Consider the following 24,474-nt stretch of genomic DNA (forward strand, 5'->3'; position numbering starts at 1 on the left):
GGTTGATGGGGGGGTGCCGCCCGTGACCTGGCTGGCCGAACGGGTGGAGGCTTCAGTGCAATCCATGACCGAACTGGAGTGGGGGACGGCGGTGGGTGGTTTGTTTCTCATAATTCTCAATCAATCAGCTGTGTTAGGCTTTCACAGAGGTTCACAATTTTTAGGACACGAGAGTACCAGCAATGTCTAATGTTCCCCAACCTCCTCTAATGGAACCCACATACATATTTGGCTGATTGAAACAAGTGCGCAGATCTAACCACCGCTGTGAGTGCCTTTAGGTTGCCGTATTCTGTGTAAAATGTAATTGTGACATTTACATTTTAAATGTAACCACTTGAATCTTTCCACCTTTCTACACAGTCTATGCCAAGTGGTTTCACCTGTCCTCTTATAAAGAGTCATACAATTGACCCTCTGACAAGTGCAAGGGTTAGAAGTTAAAGCAAGAGGATACTGGAACCTGTTCCCTCCAAAGAAAGTGGAAGTAACTCTGCATGAAAAACAAAATAAGCATGTTTGCCAATCTACAGTTCAAAGGCTACCTGGACAGCATTTGAAAAAGAGTACTAGATTAACCCTTTCAACTCTACGGAGCTATTGTCTTTGCAAATCGTTACCTTTTCCTTTGTAGTGTCAAACAAGGTCTTGTAAACTTGTTCAATTCTGCTTGAGATAACCCAAGAGATAAAGAAAAAAAAAAGGGCCATAACATGTAAAAAAAAAAAAGCAACCCAGCTCAAATGGCAAAAATAATTGCATGATTCATTATCGTGCATTTGGCAGTATTTTTTATTGTAGGCTAAATGAGACATAGACATGAGACAATTCATTGTTTTTGATAGGGGTCTGTTCCCACCAATCCTGTCTCCTGCATATTGGGTGCCTTATCTTTTATTTTTGCATTGAAGCCAAAACCTTTTGTGTGTGCACAGCCAAACCCTTTTATTTAGATTTGTATAGAGTGAGGAAGGGCTAGAATCCCTGTCAGTTTTTCTAACTGCTGTCTGCGTCCCCTTTTGGGAAGATCCACTCTCACTGTGGGTCCTGGTGACCATTGTCTCCTGTATAGAAAGTGATGGAAAATCCAAAATACATACCTCCCAACTGTCCCTTATTTGGAGCGACTATCCCTCTTTTGGAACCAATTCCCCCTGTCTCCTTTTCAGTTGTCCCTCATTTTGGACAGATGTGTAGGTCTCAACAAAATGATAAATAATAAACGTTTAACTACCAAAGTGTTACCCTTCACTACACACAATACAATATTATAACAATATAGTTTTATAAAGCTAGTGTAAAAAAAAAAAACATAGTGATGGAAAACATACCATTGGGTTTGGCCAATCTTTTTTGCTAAGTAATTCTTCAATGACCATATAAATGGGGATATGTCCTTTGCTTAAGCACACTCTGTATTAAAGGGTATCCTTTTTTTTTCCATTTTAGCAAGTTGGGAGGTATGGGTCTGAGTTGCCACAGGAACAAAGGGTAAAGAGAAATATTCCAGTGTGTACACCTGTTTTGGTGACAACAGTCCAACAAGGGAATTTGCCACTGCTTTCAACAGATCTTGTCTTACCTCATGCTGTGTCTCTGGGACAGAACGTGAAAGAAAATCTCCCCTCGCGACATGGGCATAAAAAAAAATTCTGACAGGGGTCTTAAAACAGTGATTTTTATTTTTTATTTTTTTAACCTGCAAGCAAAGTTAAAATAGGCTAGTAAGCATTGCATACTAGCGCATTATGTGAAATGTACCTTAGAATGAAGCCCTTCCAGCGGTGATTTGTCATCACTGACAGGGCTACCATCTTCACCCAGTCTTTCTTCTGGGTTCATGGACCCGGGCTGTGTGAGTGGCCGGAGCTGTGATGATGTCACTTCCATTTACTGCACAGGACTCTGAAGGAACAGCCCGGGTTTATAGGCTTACTTATAGGTAAAATTCATGTATGAGAGTTTACTCCCACTTTAACTATTCCCTATTCTATTGAAAACTAACCAAAAAATCTGACAATGTGACATTAAAGTAAATATCTACTGGGACAAATACAGGGATTACCACTGATGACCTGCTTTGAGGTTGGGGGGCTGGGGTTGATTTACTAAAGGCAAATAGACTGTGCACTTTGCTCCAGAGCTTAGTAAATGAGCAGAACCTCTGCTGACTTCCACTATCCGATCACGTGCAAGCAAAATTGTGTGTGATTGGATATTCTTTTCAAAGTGAAGCTTTACCTCATTTACTAAGCCCCGGAGAAACTGCACTTGTAGCCTACAACTGTGCTTTGCAAATTGCACTGTGTATTTGGCTTTAGTAAATCAACCCTTCTGACTCTGAATATCCATACTGATCAGCTTGACAGCCAGGTATTCAATATGAGATCAGCAATTATAATTTTTCAAAATAGGTTTCCTTTACTGTGTGAAAATAAAGTTATTTATTGATGCATCATGGCTCAAAATAACTGTGGGGTATGAAAAATAATGTTCAAAACAGTTTGGATATGTAATGTAGGTTCTTGACCTGAACTATAATGTAGAATATTACTAAAAAGTACATTTATACATAGAACAAAATAAATCTGGGTTGGTCATGTTCCATACCATATGAGAAAAGGTCCAGATTCTGCAATAAAACCTAATATTTGAATATGTCATTGTATACTGTATTCTATATGCTGACAAATAGTAGTTAGATTTTGAGCAATCAGTACTACAATAATTACAATTATATATGTGTGAATGTTAAAGAAAACCTTTAAGTTCTTTTTACCTCATAAACTGTTCCCAGGTTTATAGAGCAGCAACGTTATTCATCTTCAGAGTACCCTTGAAGCCCCAAAATTTTAAGCGCTTTGTTATGCAAATATCAACCACAACATCCACTGTCAAGTTCTGGCCTGGTGTTTGCCTCCACCCCTTCCTGTTGGCCAGTGAGACAACCCACTCCATCTAATGGTCAACAGGAAGGTGTGAGAAAATGTGAGCCACAATATTGACCATGGAAGCATTGGTTTATATTTGCACTTGGAGCTGCCTACTCTACAGACCCAGGTAAATGTTACAAGGTAAGGTGAGCCCACAATCTTAATATGGTTGAGCCTAGTAAGATGGACCACATAATACATAATTCTAGGTAAGACTGGTTGAAACGACCAATGTAATTTTAGGATCACTATATAAATATATATACCTAAATATTGTTGCATGATACTGCATTTATATCTCAAATGTAGTACGTATGCAAAACTCAATTGGTGTCTGCATTGCAATATATCAGTTGGGTAAATGTACCGGCATATGCCTAATTACCTACCTGCAAATGAAGCTGAACGCTAATGACCTAGTACTGTGAGGTCCTACCATGAATGTACCATATAGTACCCTAATACAGTCTACAGGGCAGCACCCTGCTCCAAAGAGAGCTATTCAAAGATCCAGTTCCTAACGACCAGATCCTTTCTAGCCACAGAGTTTTATTAAAGAGTAAATTGTTTTCTTTGATAAACATGGGTTTAAACACACAGCCAAATTTTTTATTTTTTTTAAAAAAAGCATTTTGTTTTAATCTGAATGGGTCTTTAAAGAAAACAAAGAATCTCTTCATTTGGGTCATATGTAGTACTGAGCCCTACATATGTGCACATAAAAAGTCACCAATCTAAAATTAAACCTAGTCTGAGCATTCCCTGAAGAAATGAAGGTACCCAGATAAAACAAGCAGGCCGAGTCTGTTTGATCACACCTTGCCAAAATAGTTGGCTCAGCTTGGCCATGCATTCATGTTTGGGCCTATGCAGTGAGGAGGAAGGAAGTTCAGCAAGAGACCGCTACAGCCATATTGGAGGAAGAGGGATGGCAAGTTTTGAAACTTGTCTTAGATGGAGTGATTTTTGGTTGCAGGAAATAAAATAACTCGATTCCCCCATTAACACAGTCAAGTTTTATGGGGGAAATCCCTCCTGCAGAGTCATTGTGTTCTCCTGGCAGGGGGCAAGGGAAGCTGTCCCCGCCGGGACAACACAGTGATTTTTGCTAGCAGCTATAACAGCTGATAGCAAGAATCGCATTTAAAATCCGGCAGGCTTGTTGTACCCAAGCTGATCGATCAATCAACCAACTTGGGTACATTCAGCCTGCCATACATGGTTTGAATGTCAGATGGTCCCTGCTGAACCGGCCAAGATTTGAACCATCAATGGCCGGCCTAATCCATTTTTTTTATAAAGAGGTGTAGCTGACAAACATCTGCTTGGATTATATACTTGAGATCATACCCTTTTCTGGTTATTATAATTTTGCATAGTATAACAATTGCTCATTTGCATCCTACATATTCAAGAAGTTATAGGTCTCCCTCCAGCCTATAACTGGACCACGAGGGAGAAGAAGCAGTCTCCTCCTATCAGTATGTTCCTTGTATTTCAGCACAACTGATTGGATCCTGGTACTATTTCTTCCTGTCCCAGGTCAAGCATAGGCATTATGCTGCTTGCATTAAAAATAATAATAATTTAAGGATGTTTTACTTAATACAGAAATCTTCCTGGATTGCAGCTTTAAGCATAGACCTCTGTTATGACATCGATACTACTGCTTACATTATAATAAGTGGCCACTGCCCAACCAAAAGCAAGCCATGCAACAGGTGTATAGAGAAGGGAAATCTACATAAGAGGGGCAGTATATAAAGTTCTGAGGGGGTTTTGTCAAGCTAAATAAAGAAATGTACTGCCTAAATTTTATAAAATACATTATTTTGGGTTTCTTTTTGGGTATATTTATTTAAAACAACATTAGTAATGTCATGCATTTAGGCTTTTAACAATTTTACAATTACAACAATTTTTTTCTAGCCAAAAAACATTTAACAGTAGTATTATTCTGTAAAAAGTTCACCGGTTCACGCCGTGAAAAAAACACTGGGGTTGATTTACTAAGACTGGAAAGTGCAAAATATGGTGCAACTGTGCATGGTAGTCAATGAGCTTCTAACTTCAACTCTTTCAATCAAGCTTTGACAAGAAAAAATCTGGAAGCGGATTCGTTTCTATACAGAGCTGCACCAGATTTTGCACTTTCCAGTTTTAGTAAATCAACCCTACTGCTTCCATTTTATGCACTCGATGTCAGACACAAACCAGGTGCTCATAAGTTACAGGCCACAGGGGACAGGTAATGGCAGAATCTATACTGTATATATATATATATATATATATATATATATATATATATATATATTTATTTAGTTGCCTTTGGAGAATTGAAAATGTTACTGGCTTCCTTTTTCTGATGTAAATCAGAGGAAGTCATGACTCCGAGAGGCTTCTGTACAGGAAGAGGGAGGAGAAGAACACGAGCATTGATTCATAATCATTGTTCCCAGGCTTTGTCCTGCCCTGTTTTAGGGTGGAGGAACACAAAGAAAAAGCTTTGATCTTTGACACAATTCTTGCATTTTAAATTCAGGCGGTTTACCTTGTTCAGTTAAAATAAGGAATCAGATTGCATGAGAAAGTGCGGAGGACAAAACATAGGACATGTCTTACTGCTTGCTCTTTGGGGATTTTTCTGGGTGTAAAAGGCTGCTTCTGTATATGGTACAGATCATATTGAATTGACAACCTTCTATCATAGCTGGATATTTTGATATATTAAATATAAGATCATAACTATGGCTGATGGGGTGTCATTGCTTATCCAATGTGGAGCACCTCTCTCTCTGTTCTCCTTCTCAAAGGCAGTGAAGTTCATTTACTAATGAGAAATAGACTGTGCACTCTGCAAGAACAGTTGCTCCAGAGCTTAGTAAATGAGCAGAAGCTCTGCTGACTTCCATTATCCAATCATATGCAAGCATAAATGCTGTATTTGTTTACTTTCGTTGCATTTCTGGTTGGATACCCTTTGCATTTGTTGTTGGATACCCTTTGCAAAAGTGAAGCTTTACCTCATTTACCAAGCTCTAGAGCAACTGCGCTTGCAGAGTGCTACTGCACCTTGTAAAGTGCACAGCTTATTTTCTGTTAGTAAATCAACCCTAGTGTGTCTAGTGGTACAGAATACAAATTGCTTTCATAGCATGTTAATGTCTATTTTATTCAAAACATATTCATCAGATTTTATTGCTAACTGCATATTACTGTGTAGCCAAACAGCTGTAGGTGCCTTGTGCTTCTCTGCCCCATAGCAGTCATTTGGCCTTCTATTTTATAGGCATGCCCTTGATTAAGGATTCTGGAACTCTGGACTTTACTAAGATTAAAGCCCAAGTTCAACTTGGACAGGAATTTTAAGAATGCATTGTCCAGCACATTCACCCACCACTTATCAATCCAGCGCTGCTCATCTTATAGGCAGAATGTGTCATTATAACGCCTTGTGAGCCATGCTTACAGTAGAATGCTGCATAGTAATGATGTGGCCATACTCTCTTCAGCATCTACAACTGACACATTTTTGGATTTAGAGGCGATGTCATATGACCAAACCACAGACTCCTGGGAAAAAAAGGTGCGCATACAGTTTTTTTCTTTTGGTAATTGTCTGGGGGGTACTCCCATGGAAGAAGGGTGTGAGTTATGAACAAGAGGGAGGAGAGCCCAGAGTCTTGAGTTGGGCTTCAGCATTTGATGACATTTAATGTTAAATTACAATTATTCTCATTATCGGTCAGATTGAATGACAATTATTTATAATTGTCAGTTAAAAAAAAAGCTTGCCGTCAGACATGAAGAATTTGCAGCTTACTGGAAATCACTATACAGGCAAGAAACAATTCATCCCTTTTCAATGGTACCGGACCTGTCTGTCCAGTCCCACTCATTGACGTCTGGGGGCATCTGCCCATCTATGACCACCTAAGCCACATCACTCCCTTTTATGCAGGATTGTTTTGCTTTTAAATCTATTAGATGATCTAATCTTACTCTGCTCTAATGACAGTTCGGTAGAATGGAGGCTGGAAGTTGATCCAGTGGAGGCTGAGCTTTGCTCCAATGGTCAAATATCTGCAATCCACTAACCAAAAAGTAAACTAATATAATGCCGCGTACACGTGATCAGACGTTCCGACAACAAAACCGTGGAATTTTGTTAGAAGGGTGTTAGCTCCAACTTGTCTTGCATACAGACAGTCACACAAAGGTTGGCTAACAGTTATGAGCATAGTGACGTACCAGACGTACGTAATATCTCCATTGCGAACCCTAGTTTTACAAGGCTCTTCCAGCTCGTCCTTGATTCCGAGCATGCATGTTTGTAATTTGGACTTTTGTCCAACGGATTTGTGTACACATGTTCGGAAAGTCAGACAACACACATTTGTTGGTGGAAAATTTGAGAACATGCTAGCCAACATTTGTTGGCGGAAAGTCTGACAACAATTGTCCGATGGAGCATACACACGGTTGGACTTTCCACCAACAGCCTGACAACCAACATTTCCTGTCGGAATATCTGATCGTGTGTACAGGGCTTTACAGTTCATTCTCCCTCTCAGGATTCTCACCTCTGTGATATTACTTCACTGTAAACGAATGCAGGAGTATAGCTCTGGACTTTGAAAGGTGAGGAGAATCTTACATTATAATTCCCCACTCCTTCTGGCAGTAAATGAAATCCATCAAATGCTTTCCATGAACTGAGCCCATAAGTGAAAGGATACAGGGTTCCAAATGACCTATTTGCCAGTCCCAAACAATTAGTTCAGTTATCTACGGTGAACCACTTTGCAATCCGTTAACAAGATTTGCGCAAATTGCCTGCCTTTTCACGAAGTTCTAAACTACATTCACTTCTAGTACAATGCATTGATTTTAATACTGTTCACTAAGTGGCTGAGAAGTTTTAATGTATCTTTACTGCTGCTCATGCTTGAGGCAGCCATACAGCCTGAACCAGTTACATTGATGAAGCAACCAGCAACTCTTAATGGAGTGTGCAGTGGCATAACTATAGCCTTAGCAGATAAAACACAAGAACTTTCAGCAGAACAGTTAAGAATAGAGGAAATAGAAATAGCAGTAGCGGTAGTGGGACAGGAAGGCATCAACAGCAATAAAAACATGGTCTGACCCTTCCTTACTCTATTAGAAAGGTGTTTTTATTTTTTCTGTGTCTCTGTTGGAGAGATTTCCCATCACCTCCTACATCACCTTCCTCTCACAGGAAGTGAGAAGAAATTTCTCCAAAAAGGAAACATATGATGGTAAAAACCCAACAGATAATGTATGCAGTTGCCGATAAGCGGGAGCAAAATAGGAAAGAGTAAGCAATGTTAGTGTTCATTCAATGTTAATAATGAAAACTTCAAAGTGTAAGTTTCCGCTCAGGAAGATTTTTCAAAACATATCCCTATGTAGTTGTATCCAATGAATAATACATATTAGAGCTCCTCCTGTTCAGGTAAAGGCCGTTCCATTACAGATGCAGAAGTTGTGTACCTCACCGCTTGTTCCTCTTCATCCTGCCATTTGTAGGACAGGTTGAATATCACAATAATGTGCCCCCTGGTGGCCTCTCAGGGCTGTTCAGACTGCATCGGTAATAGGTAGACCTTCATCATTACAACAGGAGGAGCTCTGGTATGTACTATTATTGAATACAGAACTGCATAGAATCTTCCTGAATGTAAAGTTACGTTTTGAAACCTAAAACTTTGACAGTAAACTTACACTTTAAGATAGATGCCTCAGTAATAGCTCAGCTTTGTCCTAACTGGAATTACACTGTATGATTACGTAAAAATCAAAACCTTTTGTTAAACTTCTCTCATTTAATATCTATGGGTACCTTTAGATTACTATCTACAAACTATGTCTGGGAAAAGGGAAAACTGGAAAAACAAGAGAAATTGAATTTGCCTACACACTTGAATCACACCCTTTCCTTGTCTAAGCTGTAAATGTTAACAATGCGATCTCACAATTTTATAGGTTTCTATTTATGATGTATAATATTTGTATGTGTTATCTGTCAACATATAGAGAAATACTCAAAAAATAAATCACAACTATTGTTCATGCTCATAAAAGTCATTCATAGCATATTGTAGATACATAATATAATGGAGACACTGTAAATTAATTAGGAGCAGTAAAAAAAATTACACTCAGACCTAGGTTACTGAGAGTGTACGTAAACCCTAACAACAAGCTTCTCTTATTTGCTTTCCCTTGGTCTTTTATATATATATATATATATATATATATATATATATATATATATATATATATATATATATATATATAAAATGTTAAAAGTATTGGGATGCCTGCCTTTACATGCACATTAGCTTTTTAAAGTGGTTGTAAACTAATTTTTTTTACTTTTACCTACAGGAAAGCCTATAATAAGGCTTACCTGTAGGTAAAAAAAATATTTCCTAAACCTGTACGGTTTAGGAGATATTTCCCTCGGTATGCGCCGCTGACTGCAGCGGCGCATGCGCACAAGGGGATTCTCGGCCTGAAAATCCGGCAGTGGCCGACCGGCCGGAATGGAATCTCCTGCGTGCATGCGCGGGAGTGACGATGTGAGTGGCCGGAGCCGCGATACCCGGAAGAAACGCAGAGGGGGCATGTCAGCTCCCTCGGCGTGGATCGGGCCAGATGTCGGGGCCTCATTCTAAGGTAAGTATTTCATAATGAGCTAGTATGCGGTGCATACTAGCTCATTATGCCTTTTGCTTTGCAGGTGTTAAAAAAAAATTAAAAAAATAGCGGGTTTACTACCGCTTTAAGGCATCTCAGTCTTAGTCCGTAGGATTCAATATTGAGTTGGCCCACCCTTTGCAGCTACAACAGCTTCAACTCTTCTGGGAAGGCTGTCCACAAGGTTTAGGAGTGTGTCTATGGGAATCTTAGACCATTCTTCCAGAAGCACATTTGTGAGGTCAGGTACTGATGTGCTCATCCATGTCTTTATGGACCTTGCTTTGGTCCAAATCATTTGGTGGAGGGGGGATTATGGTGCAGGGTTGTTTTTCAGGGGTTGGGCTCGGCCCCTTAGTTCCAGTGAAGGGAACTCTTAAGGCATCAGCATACCAAGACATTTTGGACAATTTCATGCTCCCAACTTTGTGGGAACAGTTTGAGGATGACCCCTTCCTGTTCCAACATGACTGCGCACCAGTGCGCAAAGCAAGGTCCATAAAGACATGGATGAGCGAGTTTAGGGTGGAGGAACTTGGCTGGCCTGCACAGAGGCCTGACCTCAACCTGATAGAACACCTTTGGGATGTATTAGGGCAGAGACTGCGAGCCAGGCCTTCTACTCGAACATCAGTGCCTGACCTCACAAAAGCGCTTCTGGAAGAATGGTCAAACATTCCCATAGACACACTCCTAAACCTTGTGGGCATCCTTCCAAGAAGAGTTTTAGCTGTTATAGCTTCAAAGGGCAGACCAGCTCAATATCGAATCCTACAGACTAAGACTGGGATGCCGTTAAAGTTCACGTGCGTGTAAAGGTAGTTGTCCCAATACTTTTGAATATATATATATATATATATATATATATATATATATATATATATATAGCTCTCAGTAGTTATGTTCTGCTTCTGTTGTTGGGTATGAGTGGACATTGTCAGCTTGGGGCTGGACGTGTATTACTGGCATAATCACTAGGTGAAACAAAAGGATAAAAATGCTTGAAAAAAGTCACGTATTTACCAAAATAAAATATTTCTAACTAAGCTGGACTTACGTTTTATATGCAGTAAAGCATGTGCACAGGAAAGAAAGGGGTTGGGGTCTGAAATGCTTCTGCCATCTGCATGCTGCAGCAGCCTTACATATTGGGGTTATCTGTGTAGTCTATTATTCACTTGTATTCAATCCCTATTAGAGATATCATCCCATTGTCAGGTTGCAGGGCCCCTGCCTGTGGTCATGGCTTATAACTAACACTCTGGGTATGATTTACTAAAACTGGAGCGTCCAAAATCTGGTGCAGCTCTGCAAAGAACCCGATTAGCTTCCAGGTTTTATTGTCAAAGCTGGAAGGGTAACTCCACTTTGGTGGGGGGGAAATAGCAAAGAAAGAAAAAATAATATAGTGTATTCAATTGCGACACAAGTCATATTGTAATTGAATGTTATTAAAAATGACCTTCCCATCTGCAGCTCTGTAATTTTCTGAAAATGCAATGCAATATGGCTACCTGGATTTATTCTGCACACAGAATGTGTACTGAACACACCCTAGAAACATGATTGGCTCACTGATTTTCCCTAGGATACAAGTCAGATTTCAGGCATCCCCTGCATCAAAAATGTCATTTTTAGTGAGATACTTCCAATAGGAACATGACTAAAGGGATGCAGACCCAGCAGCGTTCCTCATTAGTGCTCTGCAGGTGCCAATGCTGATTGATAATTATGTAACCACTCCTATTAGGCTAATTTTCCCACAGGGGCACAGAGCAACACAGAGGGATTTCTTCAGAATAACAAACAGTAGGAATCTGCAACAAAGCTTATTATAATCCTTGCAATGTACATAGATCACCCAGATCACCATAGATCATCCAGAGGGGAATGTTTTTTTCTTAACAAAAGTGAAGTTACGCTTTAATTGAACAAGCTGAACTTAGAAGCTGATTGGATACCATGCACAGCTGCACCAGATTCTGAGTGCTCCGGCTCTAGTAAGTCTCCCCCACTGTGTTGAAGGTTGTCAAGTCTGTCAGTTAACTGTCAGTTAATTAAACATCATCCTTGCTATATGACATCATTCCTTTTTTGTGTATCTTATCAGCAACAATTGTGGCAGGAGACAGGATGGTCTAACGGACAACCTCGCACCCAGTTGGGCACTTCTTCTCTGACAGGGGGAGAATAAAAGTAAATAGCCAAAAATCAAGTCATCTCAAAGAGATGGGGATGCACAATTTAGGAATGCAGATTCCGAATATTACTGATGCTTATGATGCACAGTACATTTTAATACACATTTTTACATTGGACCAAAAAAAGGATAGTTGCATGGAAAAGAATAACATTAGGTGCATGCGCCATAGGCATCGGCGCGCAGGCACTCTGGGCCTGCCGCTGCTAACGGCGATATGCCGTTAGAGGTGGCTCCCGTGCGCATGTGCGGGAGTGACATCATCTCTGCTCCAGGACTGTGACTGGCCGGAGCAGCGATACCTGGAAGAAGATGGACGCTCCGTGCTACAGGGGACAGCGGTGACATCGCTGGCTCCTGTGTCAGCTAAGTGACACATAATGGGCTACTATGAGATGCATAGTAGCCCATTATGCTTTATTTTTGGAGGAGACAAAGAGGAGGTAAACCCATTAGGGTTTACTTCCTCTTTAAGACAGAGATTCCCCATTCCCTTATTTTGCAGCCAAACAGCAGGGGGAATCTGTGCAGCACAGCATGATTAGGGTGTGCCCAGGCACACCTGGCACGCCCTGTGCGCACACCTATGCTGTGAACGAGTCCTGACTGGTAGGCTTCATTAGTTTGCTTGAGTTCCTTTAGTTGGAGCTAACAGGGGGCTGAGAACGTTCTCTGTGCATCCACTTGATAGCACTGTCAGGGGGCAAGGAAGGGGCATAAGTCACATGCTCCTTCATAGTCAGATTTTTATTTTTCAATCACAGAAGCTAAATTGAACATTGAGGAAATGAGGAGAGGGTAAATATGTGTTCTTGGGGGTAGGGGGCCATAAAAGAGAACCTGTTGCTTTGCCATGAATAGTAATAGCACAGTTCCTTTAAGGTTTGTCTGGACTATTATTGTTAATGTCCTTTCACAGATTAATTAGCTGCAAGGTTAAAATGCCACTGATTATGACTTCACTCAACAGCTCCTGTAGAAATCAATAATAGGCTGGTCATGAAAGCCTACCCTGGTTAGCCAGCTGTCTACAGCTGGGATAGGAAATTAATACCTGTGCTTATCTTATGGATAGTTATAAATCATTATACATTAGAGGACTGCAAATGAAGTGGCTCATTAATGCTGATAAATAAACAGATGGCTTACGTGGATACTGATGTGAAAATAACTCAAAGGTGCCGTCCCTTTCTCTTATAATAAACACACAAAAAGCCTAGACCACATCTTTCTAAAATATTGATTATTTAAAATGGGAGTAAACCCGCTGACATTTTTTTTCCAGACCTGCAAGGGAAAATACATAATGAGCTAGTATGCACAGCATACTAGCTCATTATGAAATACCTTAGAACGAGGCTCCGACATCTCACCCGGTTCACACCGAGGGAGCTGACATGTTCCCTTGGCACGTCTTCTGGGTTTTGTGGCTCTGGCTCTGTGAGTGGCCGGTGCCGCGGTATCGTCACTTCCGCGCATTTCTTTCCGGCAGGGTCTGACGTCTGCCGGGCTTTCAGCCGAGAATCCCCTGTGCGCATGTGCCGCTGATGTCAGTGGCTCATTGCGAGGGGAATATCTCCTAAACCAGTGATGGCGAACCTTGGCACCCCAGATGTTTTGGAACTACATTTCCCATGATGCTCTGGCATTCTGCAGTGTAGTGGAGCATCATAGTTCCAAAACATCTGGGGTGCCAAGGTTCGCCATCACTGTCCTAAACCATACATATATTAAAATCAATTTACTAGCATCAGTTTAAAGCAGAACTTCAGTAGATTTTCAACTTTGCATCTATTAAATCTTCGTTTCTTGTTGTTTTAACTTTGGATAGTAAAACATTTTTTTTCTGCCAGTAAATACTGTATACAGCCCACTTCCTATTTCTTGTCTGGTAAAAAGCCTATGCTTATGACATCATACACAGCTCTCTCTCTCTTACTCTTGTGAGAGTGACAATGAGAGCTACAGAGCTGCAGAGCTGGAGGTGTGCCTCTGTGTATATCCAGGAAGTGAACAGGCAGCAGCTTCAGCTGCCCACAGTTAAAATGGTTGCAGCCAGACTCAGTGGAGGGAGATTTCTGCAGCATATTTGGCAAGTACAGAATCACAGTATATATAAAATTATATGCAAAGTGGTTGGAGGGAAGCTTCAGAATGGCAAAGATGTTTTTATTACAAATTATGTGAGCAGACTGCAGTTCCTCTTTAAAATGTATGTAAACTCCAATGATGAACATCTCTTATTTGCTCCATTTTGGTCTATTAAATATACTGCTGAAAGTATTTTGTTATAGCTGTTAGTTAAGTGCATACACATTGTCAGGAATTCAGAGCTTTCCTATACACCCTTTATGTATTATCTCAAAGAGTTGTACCAGTTTGTATCTTGGACTACAGAACATTTAGTCCCTATGGTGTGGAGATAAGGAGAATGTAACAACAGACAATTGAGCAGGGCTAACACTAAGTCTTGCAATTCTAGTCCGCAAAAAAGCATGTTGTGTCATCTGACAAGAGGAATTGTTGGAATGATATATATTATGTAAATATATATATCGGTCACAGCTTCAAAAAGATAACACACCATAGATGTTGATGTCCAAAACATAAAAATACCAAAACAATCCCTTTTTGGCTGATCTGAGATTTTACAAGCCACGAATTTCTGGATTCTACCAAAACAACAAAACATATTCATGGGCTTCAGCCGTTCCAAAAATCTGCAATGAATGTTAAAATATAAAATCTAAGTGTAGCGCTACCTCCGCAGGAACTGCTTAAGTTTGTTGGCCCGGATTATCAAGTAAAGAATGCAGGATCTTCCTCAGCAAGAAGAAAGGGAAATGGTGTCTGTATACAGTGTCTCTTTATCTGAATGGCCTGGTGTCCTGTGGTACTACAAGTGTCAGAAAGGTGACTAACAGCAATGATGTATGTATACAGTGTCCATACAACTCTATCTTTGTGCAGTATCCTTGTTTCCTGCAAATGGGCAAAAGCCCTCCCACCCAATCCTGCGGCCTGGGCTCAAACGAACGTCCTGGAACAGGCAGGCTTTTCTAGCAACTGGTCCACTCACACCGGAATGCCTCACACCGTCGATGCAGGTGCATCTGGATATTCATCTGGGATCCCCCTCTCACAGGCTGGATGTCCCCGACTGGCTGTGGATGCCTCAAACAATGCAGTGAACTGACATGGGAGGCAGCACCTCTCCCCTAAGTCCAATCTCTTCCTTTGCCTCGTGTTATCTGAGAGTCTCTTCAGATCAGCAAGATGGGAGTCTCTAGTTTCTTTGCCCCCAGAGCAGGCTGGCTCTTGTAGTCCTATATCCATAGAAAGTGTGTGTGTGTGTGTGAAGAGAAGAAAAGGGAGGGGAAATCCCCCTCAGACGCTGATAGGCACTTTTACCCCTCACAGAAGAACCTCGGCCAGCTTGGCCAGGCTGCAGGATATGCAGGGCACCTGCTACATAAGAAAATAAAAATTTTCATTCCCTTGCTGTTAGTGGTACTGATAAGCTGACCAGCCCTCTAGCCCTCATCAATAACCTTCAAGCTGTGCCACCCTGCCTGCCTTTTTACTGCCATCTCAGTCACCCAAGGGACACAACTTGCTGTGACAATTATACCTACTACAGGAGAAAAATACAAGCCCAATGCACATACAAGACAAAAACCAAGAGCATACAAACATATGGGAAAATCAGAAGACCAATGGAAAAGTGATTTTTTTTGTATCAAAAAAAAATGTATTCACGTAGAAAAATGCACACCTACAAATGCACATAAACAAGCAAACAACAAATCAAACAGAATAAGTGAAGAAAAATGGGAGGACTGGTGAAGATCTTTGTCCTGCTGCTATAAAGGGTGGAGGAGCAACTGGTTCCTTTGCTTCACCACCATCGTGTCACTCTGTACGCTTAAAGGTACAGCGTAATCCCTGCCATTGGTTATTATACTCTTTGAAAAAATCTGTAGTGTTTTTCCCTATGGTTTATTTTTGTTTATTTTTTGCTTATTTTTGCTTTTTTGATTTTTGGTACAAACTTTTCCCCCCCTCCACCGGTTGGGCAGTTCCATAGACACTTTAGCATAATTGAATTATTGCTCATTTGGTGGGTGAGTTTTTTTTCCCCTGTTTTATATTATATATAGTCTATCTCTCACTTTTAATCTTGTGCTGTGATCAAGGCAGTGTGCCGAAACGCGTCTGCCCTTGTACTTTTTTAACATGTGCCAATAAAAGCGTTTACACATGGATATGGACATGGAGCTGCTGGCTCTTCTCTTTCAATCGTTGCTTAATCACTTGAGGACCGCCTCACGCTGATGTACGTTGGGAGAATGGCACGACTGGGCACAAGCACGTACCTGTACGTTGCTTTTTAAACCGCTCCTGACCCGGTCCTGAGCTCCGTGACCGTGGGCGTGTGACCAGCGGACCCGATCGTCGCTGGTGTCCCGCGATCAGGTCACAGAGCTGAAGAACGGGGAGAGGTCTGTGTAAGCAAACCTGTCCCAGTGCTTCCTAGTGTGGCTGTCACCGATCGTCTGTTCCCTTTTATAGGGAAGGACAATCGGTGACATCACATGCCAGGCTACGCCCCCCTACAATAAAAAAACACATAACATCATACTTAACACCTACACTGCCCCCTAGTGATTAACTCCTTCACTGCCAGTGTCATTTACACAGGTATCAGTGCATTTAAATAGCACTGATTGATGTATAAATGACAATGGTCCCAAAAATGTGTCAAAAATGTCCGATGTGTCCGCCATAATGTCGCAGTCACAATAAAAAAATCGCCGCCATTACTAGTAAAAAAAAAATGTATAAAAATGCTATAAAACTATTCCTCATTTTGTAAACGCTATAACTTTTGCGCAAACCAATCAATAATCGATAATTGTGTTGTTGTTTTTTACCAAAAATATGTAGAAGAATACGTATCAGCCTAAACTGAGGAAAAAAAATGTTTTTTTATATATTTTTGGGGGGATATTTATTATAGCAAAAAGTAAAAAATATTGCATTTTTTTCAAAATTATCCAATCAAGAGCCGAGACAACTGGCAGAGAGGTAGAGTGTGTCTCCGCCATGGGAACGAATGGGCTCAGGTGAGTAAAATGAGGGGGCTGGCCAGAGTCAGAAGTTTTTTCGCCTTAATGCATAGAGTGCTTTAAGGTGAACAAGACACGAGGGTTTGCAACCCCTTTAAGTGTTGTCCAGGGGACACAGCAGCCAAAGCACGCTATTATGGGCTCTATCTTTATATCCAGGAGGCTTCCTTGGTGAGAGTGCTGCATGTTTTGTCTACATTAAGTTACCATGCCATGCCCACAAAATAAACTGACCACCATTACATTGAGGGGTTGCATTTACTAAAGGCAAATAGACTGTGCAGTAGCACTCTGCAAATGCAGTTGCTCCAGGGCTTAGTATATGAGCAGAAGCTCTGCTGACTTCCATCATCCAATCATGTGCAAGCAAATACTGTATGCTATTTTTTTTTTTTCTTGCATGTGATTGGGTATTCTTTGCAAAGTGAAGCTTTGCCTCATTTACTAAGCTCTAGAGCAACTGCTCTTGCAGAGGGTAACTTTGCAAAGTGTACAGTTTATTTGTCTTTAGTAAATCAACCCCTCAGCGAAGTGCGTAATTAATGAACATTAACCCAATTTAGAGTACTGCCCGGGTACAGTACACGCTACTTATATGAATGAAGCTGAAGTAATAGCGATTCAGTGAGCATGATGTAAACAAACTGAGTTGCGCATTATACTTTATTGATTTGTGGAAATGTAATAATTTATTTTAGATCTCCCCGCAGACAGCTAGACTCCAGGTTAAAAAGGGATAACCTAACATTAAATGACAATATAGGTTGGTAAAGAAAGGAAAAATCGATAATTGAGTGCTAGGCAAACTTTACAGCACGTTCCTTTGAATTTACAGAGCAACAATTAACCCCTTTACCTCTCACTTATCAGTGTGAAAATCCAAGCTTGCCACACTGGGCCAACAGACGCTAAGCAACTTTGTCTCCTTTTTAATCAGTGTGTCAGGATGTTTGACTATGCTTGTAGTAGCTGTGGTCTTTATGCGCGTTTTTCGGACATTAGCTTTTAGAATTGGGAGCTCATCAACTGGTAGTTTTCAGCACAGATTTTTCAAAAGCTAGAAGAGTCCATTACTTGAAAGCCACCTTTGCACTTACCTCCCTGTAAACCTAGCCATCAGAATAAAATACTTCCTGTGATCTAAACTGACCTCAACATCACCTTCCCAACTCCCACACTAATGCCCCATACACATGATAGGATTTTCCAACAACAAAACTGTGGATTTTTTTCCAAAGGATGTTGGCTCAAACTTGTCTTGCATACACACGGTCACACAAATGTTGTCGGGCATTCCGAATGCCGGACGTACAAAACGTACGATGAGCCGAGAAAAATGAAGTTCAATAGCCAGTGCAGCTCTTCTGCTTGATTCCGAGCATGCGTGGACTTTTGTGCATCAGAATTGTGTACACACAAATTTCCGACAGCAAGTTTTGTTGTTGGAAAATTTGAGAACCTGAAAATTTGGGAATTCCGCCAACAAATGTTCGATGGCGCATACACACGGTTGGACTTTCCGGCAACAAGCTCACATCCAACATTTGTTGTCGGAAAATCCTATTGTGTGTACAGGACATAACCCTACATGTAACTGGCATTCTAGAGTTCATCCTGCAAAAGGGGATTTAATACGTGCATTTGACCATGCTATATGATGGTCCATTTGATCTGGTAAGAGGCATGAGCAGTTGGTGTCACTCGGTGGCAGAAGCATTGTGAATTCATGGATGTGGGGACAATTGTGGATGAAGTGATCTGTGCATAACCTACCCTCCCCTTTTTGTTGAACTTTTTTTGTGGTGCACATTTATTTTAGCCCCTGTTTTAATGGACTATGATGGACTTTCTAGTTTATTTTGTGAACTTTTTCACCAATTTTTTCACTTTATAAGTCAAATTCGTTTGTTTTGTATGTTTCATTTTATCTGTGTTTTCGTAACACTGATATTCATTTATTAGCGCTGCTTTATATATTTATCACACTTTTGCGTTTTGTATCACAGACAGTTCAAGTGGCTGCTATATTCACATATGGTTTGAAATAGCGCAGATATTGCACATGTTTTTGCACAGGTTGGTAAACCTCCAAAAAAAAAAAACAACAAACAAACAAACCCTGCAAGACAAAGGCATTATGAGCTAGTATGAATCGCATACTAGCTCATTATGAAATACTTACCTCAGAGTGATGCCCTGAATCGGCGTCGGCACTCCAAGTACATGGCGAACATCTTCAACCATAGTTACTTCCAGGTTCGCAGCGCTGCGCGGGAGCTGCCGGTTATGCCATGAATCTTGAAGAAATGGCACCAGCAGCCTGTTTCTTCAGTGCGCATGCGCCAATTATGTTGGCAGCAGCGCATATACTGAATATCTCCTAAAATGTACAAGTTTGGGAGATTTTCAAGGTACCTACCTACAGGTAAGCCTTGTTATAGGCTTACCTGTAGGTAAAAGTGGTGTAACAGAGTTTACAACCACTTTAAGCCTCTATTTCACCCTCAACCCAATCATCACACTATCCCTCCCTGTAACCTGACCCCAACTCTGGAACTAACTCTACAATTAACCCCTAAGACCCCTTTCACACTGAGGCAGTTTTCAGGCATTTTAGCGCTAGAAATAGCGCATGTTAAGCACATGAAAATTGCCTCCCACTCATTACAATGGGTGCTTTCACACCTGGGTGGTGCGCTTGTGGGACGTTAGAAAAAGTCCTGCAAGCAACATCTTGGGGCGGTTTGGGAAGCACTCCCAAAATGCTCCTGCCCATTGTAATGAATGGGCAGCACTTCCGAAGCACCTGAAAAGCAATTCCGAAGCGCCGCAAATCAGAGTTTTTAACCCCTTTTCATTGGTTTCTATGCAGAAGTGAGCCTGATTTTGCACTTTCCAGCTTTAGTAAATAAACCCCATTGTGTACTTAAAAGTGGGGTATGCGTGTAGTTGGGTGGGTTTACTAAAGGCAAATATTGTAGACTGTATACTTGACAAGTGCAGTTGATACAGAACTAAATTAGATGAAGCTTTACTTTTTAAATAATACCCAATAATATGCAAAGAAAATTTAGAAAAATGCTTTTTTTGCTTGCACATGATTGGATGGTGGAAGTCAGCAGAGCTTTCCCTCCTCTACTAAGCTCTGGAGCAACTGCACTTTGCAGAGCGCAACTTGCACTTGCAAAGTGCACAGTCTATTTGCCTTTAGTAAATCAACCCCACTATATCCGTACTCATAATTTACAATCAGAACGATAAATAACTCAAAGAGTGGATGTTTAATGCAGTCTTTTATTGTCAAGCTTAACTATAGTTTATTCTGTTATATACCTGTAAATGTTATATTGGCTGTAATACAGATTTGTTTGGTTACATAGCTAAAACACAACCTTCATTTGCTTAGTTGATAGAAAGGCAAACATAGCTTGTTTATTGGTTATTTCTAGAAACTTAGAAACTCAAAGCGGAACTAAACCCTACTATCTTTTACACCCAAGGAAGCTGCCATCTTAGCCTCTATTTGATGTGCAGTTGCCTTGGTGCAGTACATGCGATCAGCTAGGACACCAGCTATTTCATGGTTTGACAGTTTGGCTTAGGGCACATACATCGTTGGCATTTATCATTCATGGCATACCTTGAATGTAACTGTTTTGGAAAATAGTTAAAGTGGAACTTTACCCATATCAACTGCTTAAAAAACAATGTCCTTTAGCAAACAACATACATTCCACATGAATAATTATGCTACCAAATTGAGTGTATGCTGTAAATTGCCTTCAGCATTGCTCCTGTTTCTTCTTGCTGGAGGCTGCCATTTTGCTGAAGCCCAGAGCCCCTGAACAGCAGTAAATTTTTAGGATGTCAGCAGATCGGCCTCTACAAATTCGGCACCGCGCCCAAGAATAGGGAGCAATTGAGCATGTACAGAGCAGGGTGAGACCGTGTGTTACTGGATTTTAAACAGTAATAGCACTTATTTAAAATGTTTTACATAGCTATACCCGCAAAAAGGGCCAGCCTGAAGAAATCTAGCAGGACTTAATTTTCTGACTAAAGTTCCACTTTAAATTGGTGAATTTAGTTCTGCTACACTGCACAACCCTGTCAGGTTGGGTAAGAAGCAAGATAAAATAAAATAGCCTAATAAAAGTTAAAATAACAAAACCTACTTTTGCTCTAATATTTCATTTCAATTCAAAAATTACTCTTGCAATACTTGCAAAAAACAATAATTTTCTGTCGCTCGATCTCCCCATTCTGATAGGCAGCATCTTTCATCTTACTTTCTCTGAGCCCAAATTGTCTCTACTTCTTTCTGTTTATGGAAAATAAAGGAGAAATGCACAGTGGATAGCCCTTTGGTCTAGCAGTAAGAAGGGTTGCTGGTTCAAATCCCAACCATGATACTACCTGCCTGGAGTTTGCATGTTCTCCCTGTGCCTGTGTGGGTTTCCTCTAGGTGCGCCAGTTTCCTCCCACACTCCAAAGACATGCTGTTAGGTTAATTGGATCATGTCTTAATTGCCCCTAGTATGTATGACTGTGAGATAGGGACCTTAGATTGCAAGCTCCTTGAGAGTAAGGACTGATGTGAATGTACAATGTATATGTAAAGCACTGTGTACATTGATGGTGCTATTTAAGTACCTAAAATAAATAAACAACACAGTGATGAGCTTATCTCCCAGCTTTCTCCCCCTATTAGCATGCTTCTTGTAATCACATGTACTGATTGGTTCCTTGTGCTACTTCTTCCTCTTATACTTCAGCCCTGCTGTACAGAAACTGCAATAGGTTGATATCAGGTCAGGTACTTGCATTTAAAAATATATTTAATGGTGATTTATACATACAGGCCTGCATTAATTTGTGTCTTCTGTATCTGCCTAGAGTTAAACTCTAAGTAACTTAATTTTTCCCCTGTCTTTGATTGGACAGTAAAGGAGAAGCAGCTCTGTCACTCTGCTCTTAAAGGCACTCAATGTACACTGCTTGCATTAAAAAATGTATTATTGGATTTTGCATACCTCTCAACTTTTTGAAATGGGAATGAGGGACACATATTAGCAAAAGTATGTAGCCATAGGCCCCACCCCCGGCCACGCCCTCATAAAGGAGAATTATGTGGAGAAATTATTAGTTAAACCCACAAATGCTTTTTTTTTTTTTTTTACCACTAGTATTCCTTAATATTGAGTTTTGAAATTTACAAATGCAGCAATTTAGAATTTGGATGAAAGGTTTAGCACTGGGAAATACTTTTTGAAAGATAAAAAGTGTATTTTATATACAACTATATAGATCAGACCAAAATGAGGGACAAATGAGGGGGGAAGAGGGACAGAGGGCTTTGTTCAAAATCAGGGACAGTCCCTCGAAATCAGGGACAGTTGGGAGCTATGGATTTTGGCTTTTAGCCGGATTGCCAGTGGCTTCCATACTTTTTGGGTCACTGACTTGGAATAAGTATGCAGACCAGTGTACGCTTTTCACCAGTGATGTTTGGCTTCACCGCTAACTGACATCTGCCTGTTTTGCCTTTCAGGAAAGACCAGAACAAAAGACAAATACCGTGTTGTATACACGGACCATCAGCGCCTAGAATTGGAGAAGGAATTTCACTACAGTCGCTACATCACAATACGCAGGAAGGCAGAACTTGCAGCTTCATTGTCACTAACAGAACGACAGGTAATCCATTTATATATACTCACCTCTCCGGCAGTCACCTCCCTAGCGGCCCCCCAGCTCCCCTCCATTCCAGGGCTTCAACATCCATCATTATCTTTGGCATTCAACACTTCTGGGGGTGTCAGATGCCTGTGTCCCCCACTGCATGTTGTGGTTCCTTCCTTTGACCCCTACATCAGTAAAGAACACAACAGTGATATCGGAGGTTAGCTGATCTCTATTTGTGTACTTTACTACGTAGAGTAGTTGATTTACTAAAGGTAAAAAGACTGTGCACTTTTCAAAGTGCAATTGCACTCTGCTAGTGCAGTTGCCCCAGAGCTTAGTAAACAAGGCAAGACTTCACTTTGCAAGTACCCAATCACGTTCAAGGAAAATAAAAAAAAACTCAATTTTTGATTACACATGATTGGATATGGAAGACAGCAGAGCTTCTGCTCATTTACTAAGCTCTGGAGCAACTGCTCTTGCAGAGTGTAAATGCACAGTCTACAAAGTGGGGTATGCCTGTATTTGCCTTTAGTAAATCAACTTTTGCTTAATTTGTTCAGCAATTAATTGCAATTCCTATTGATTTATCTCTAGTCATTTTAGTATCAAGATTGAGCTGCTAAAAAACTTTAGTGTAGGGGCAGTGGTTATGCTACAATTAGTGCCAACGCTTTCCTGGCCCTTTCCGGCCCCTGCATATTCCTATTGCCCAGTGAGGCAGCCCATCAAATTTATGGAGATGAAGATTGTGGCAAGCTGAAACACTCAAGACTAGAAGTGTCAAAATGTTGCTGTCAAAACAGTAAGACCCTTTTCACACTGCACCGCTCATAGCGTTGGCAGTAAATCACCGCTAGTTTTTGGGCATTTTACTGTCAGAGTTGCGGCACATTTTGGCCGAGAAAGGGTTAATACACCCGCAATGTGCCAAAATAACGGCGTTTTGCCGGTAGTATAGCCACGCTGCCCCATTGATTTCAATAGGGAGCAGCGGTTGAGGAGCAGTAAACACACCGCTCCTTCACCGCTTCTCCTCGGGTTTTCACACTAGAGACAATGGTGCAGCTGTTTGAGGGCAGATTGCAGGCGCTATTTTTAACGCTATAGTGGCTGTAAAGCAATCTTGGTGTGAAAGGGGTCTAATTTGGCTGTAAATGCAGGGTATTCAGCCTATTGCAGATATATACAGGCACTCCTACAGTTGGCAGTTTTGTGCCACTGATTCACAGAGGTTGTATCATCATCAGCCCACCTCTCTGACTCAGCCAATCAGAGGAAGCTGTGTATTCATTGATAGAATACATTGCTTGCCTTGAGCGGCTGAGCGCCGCTGTGGTAGATTCTTCTGTGTTCCGGATATAAGACAGAAAATCTCGGCTCGCACCCGGGACACAATGCGGTATACTGTATGTAGCCCCAGCTACATACAGCTTATACCGCACATCTAGCAGTCTCACAGGTTAGTGAGGGGCATAGTTAGTTTGGGCCAGCTTGGCCAAAACCAACTATGTAAAGTGTGTGGAAAGATGGCATTTTTCTTTAGGCTTTGCATTATGCTGTTTAGAAAAACAACTTAATTTTGTCTGCTGCAATAATGTAAACATTAAAGGATGATAGAATTTCTCACATTCTGGGTCATGTGTGGACTGCACTTCTGCCCTTATGTGGGGGAAAACTAGTTATTTATGTTTCATCTAATATGTGAAGTGGTTATATAGCTGTTGAATCAACCATAACACACATCAAAGGGATAACCTTGGGAGGAGAGGTCAAGACACTATTATAGTAAGAGACATTT

At 40.9% G+C, this 24,474-nt stretch overlaps 1 protein-coding gene across 1 annotated transcript in view; it reads left to right on the forward strand.

Annotated features, from left to right (window-relative positions):
* CDX1 (caudal type homeobox 1) overlaps nt 1–24,474 on the forward strand; it is a 41,777-nt gene that overhangs the window by 11,846 nt on the left and 5,457 nt on the right. The window contains exon 2 of the mRNA XM_077474334.1: nt 22,540–22,685. Within this exon, the coding sequence (XP_077330460.1) occupies nt 22,540–22,685 (146 nt within the window). The remainder of the gene's footprint in view (nt 1–22,539; nt 22,686–24,474) is intronic.

Source organism: Lithobates pipiens, unplaced genomic scaffold, assembly GCF_037356315.1.
Source record: "Lithobates pipiens isolate NorthernLeopardFrog02 unplaced genomic scaffold, aLitPip1_a1.2 Scaffold_8, whole genome shotgun sequence".
Lineage (NCBI taxonomy): Eukaryota > Metazoa > Chordata > Amphibia > Anura > Ranidae > Lithobates > Lithobates pipiens.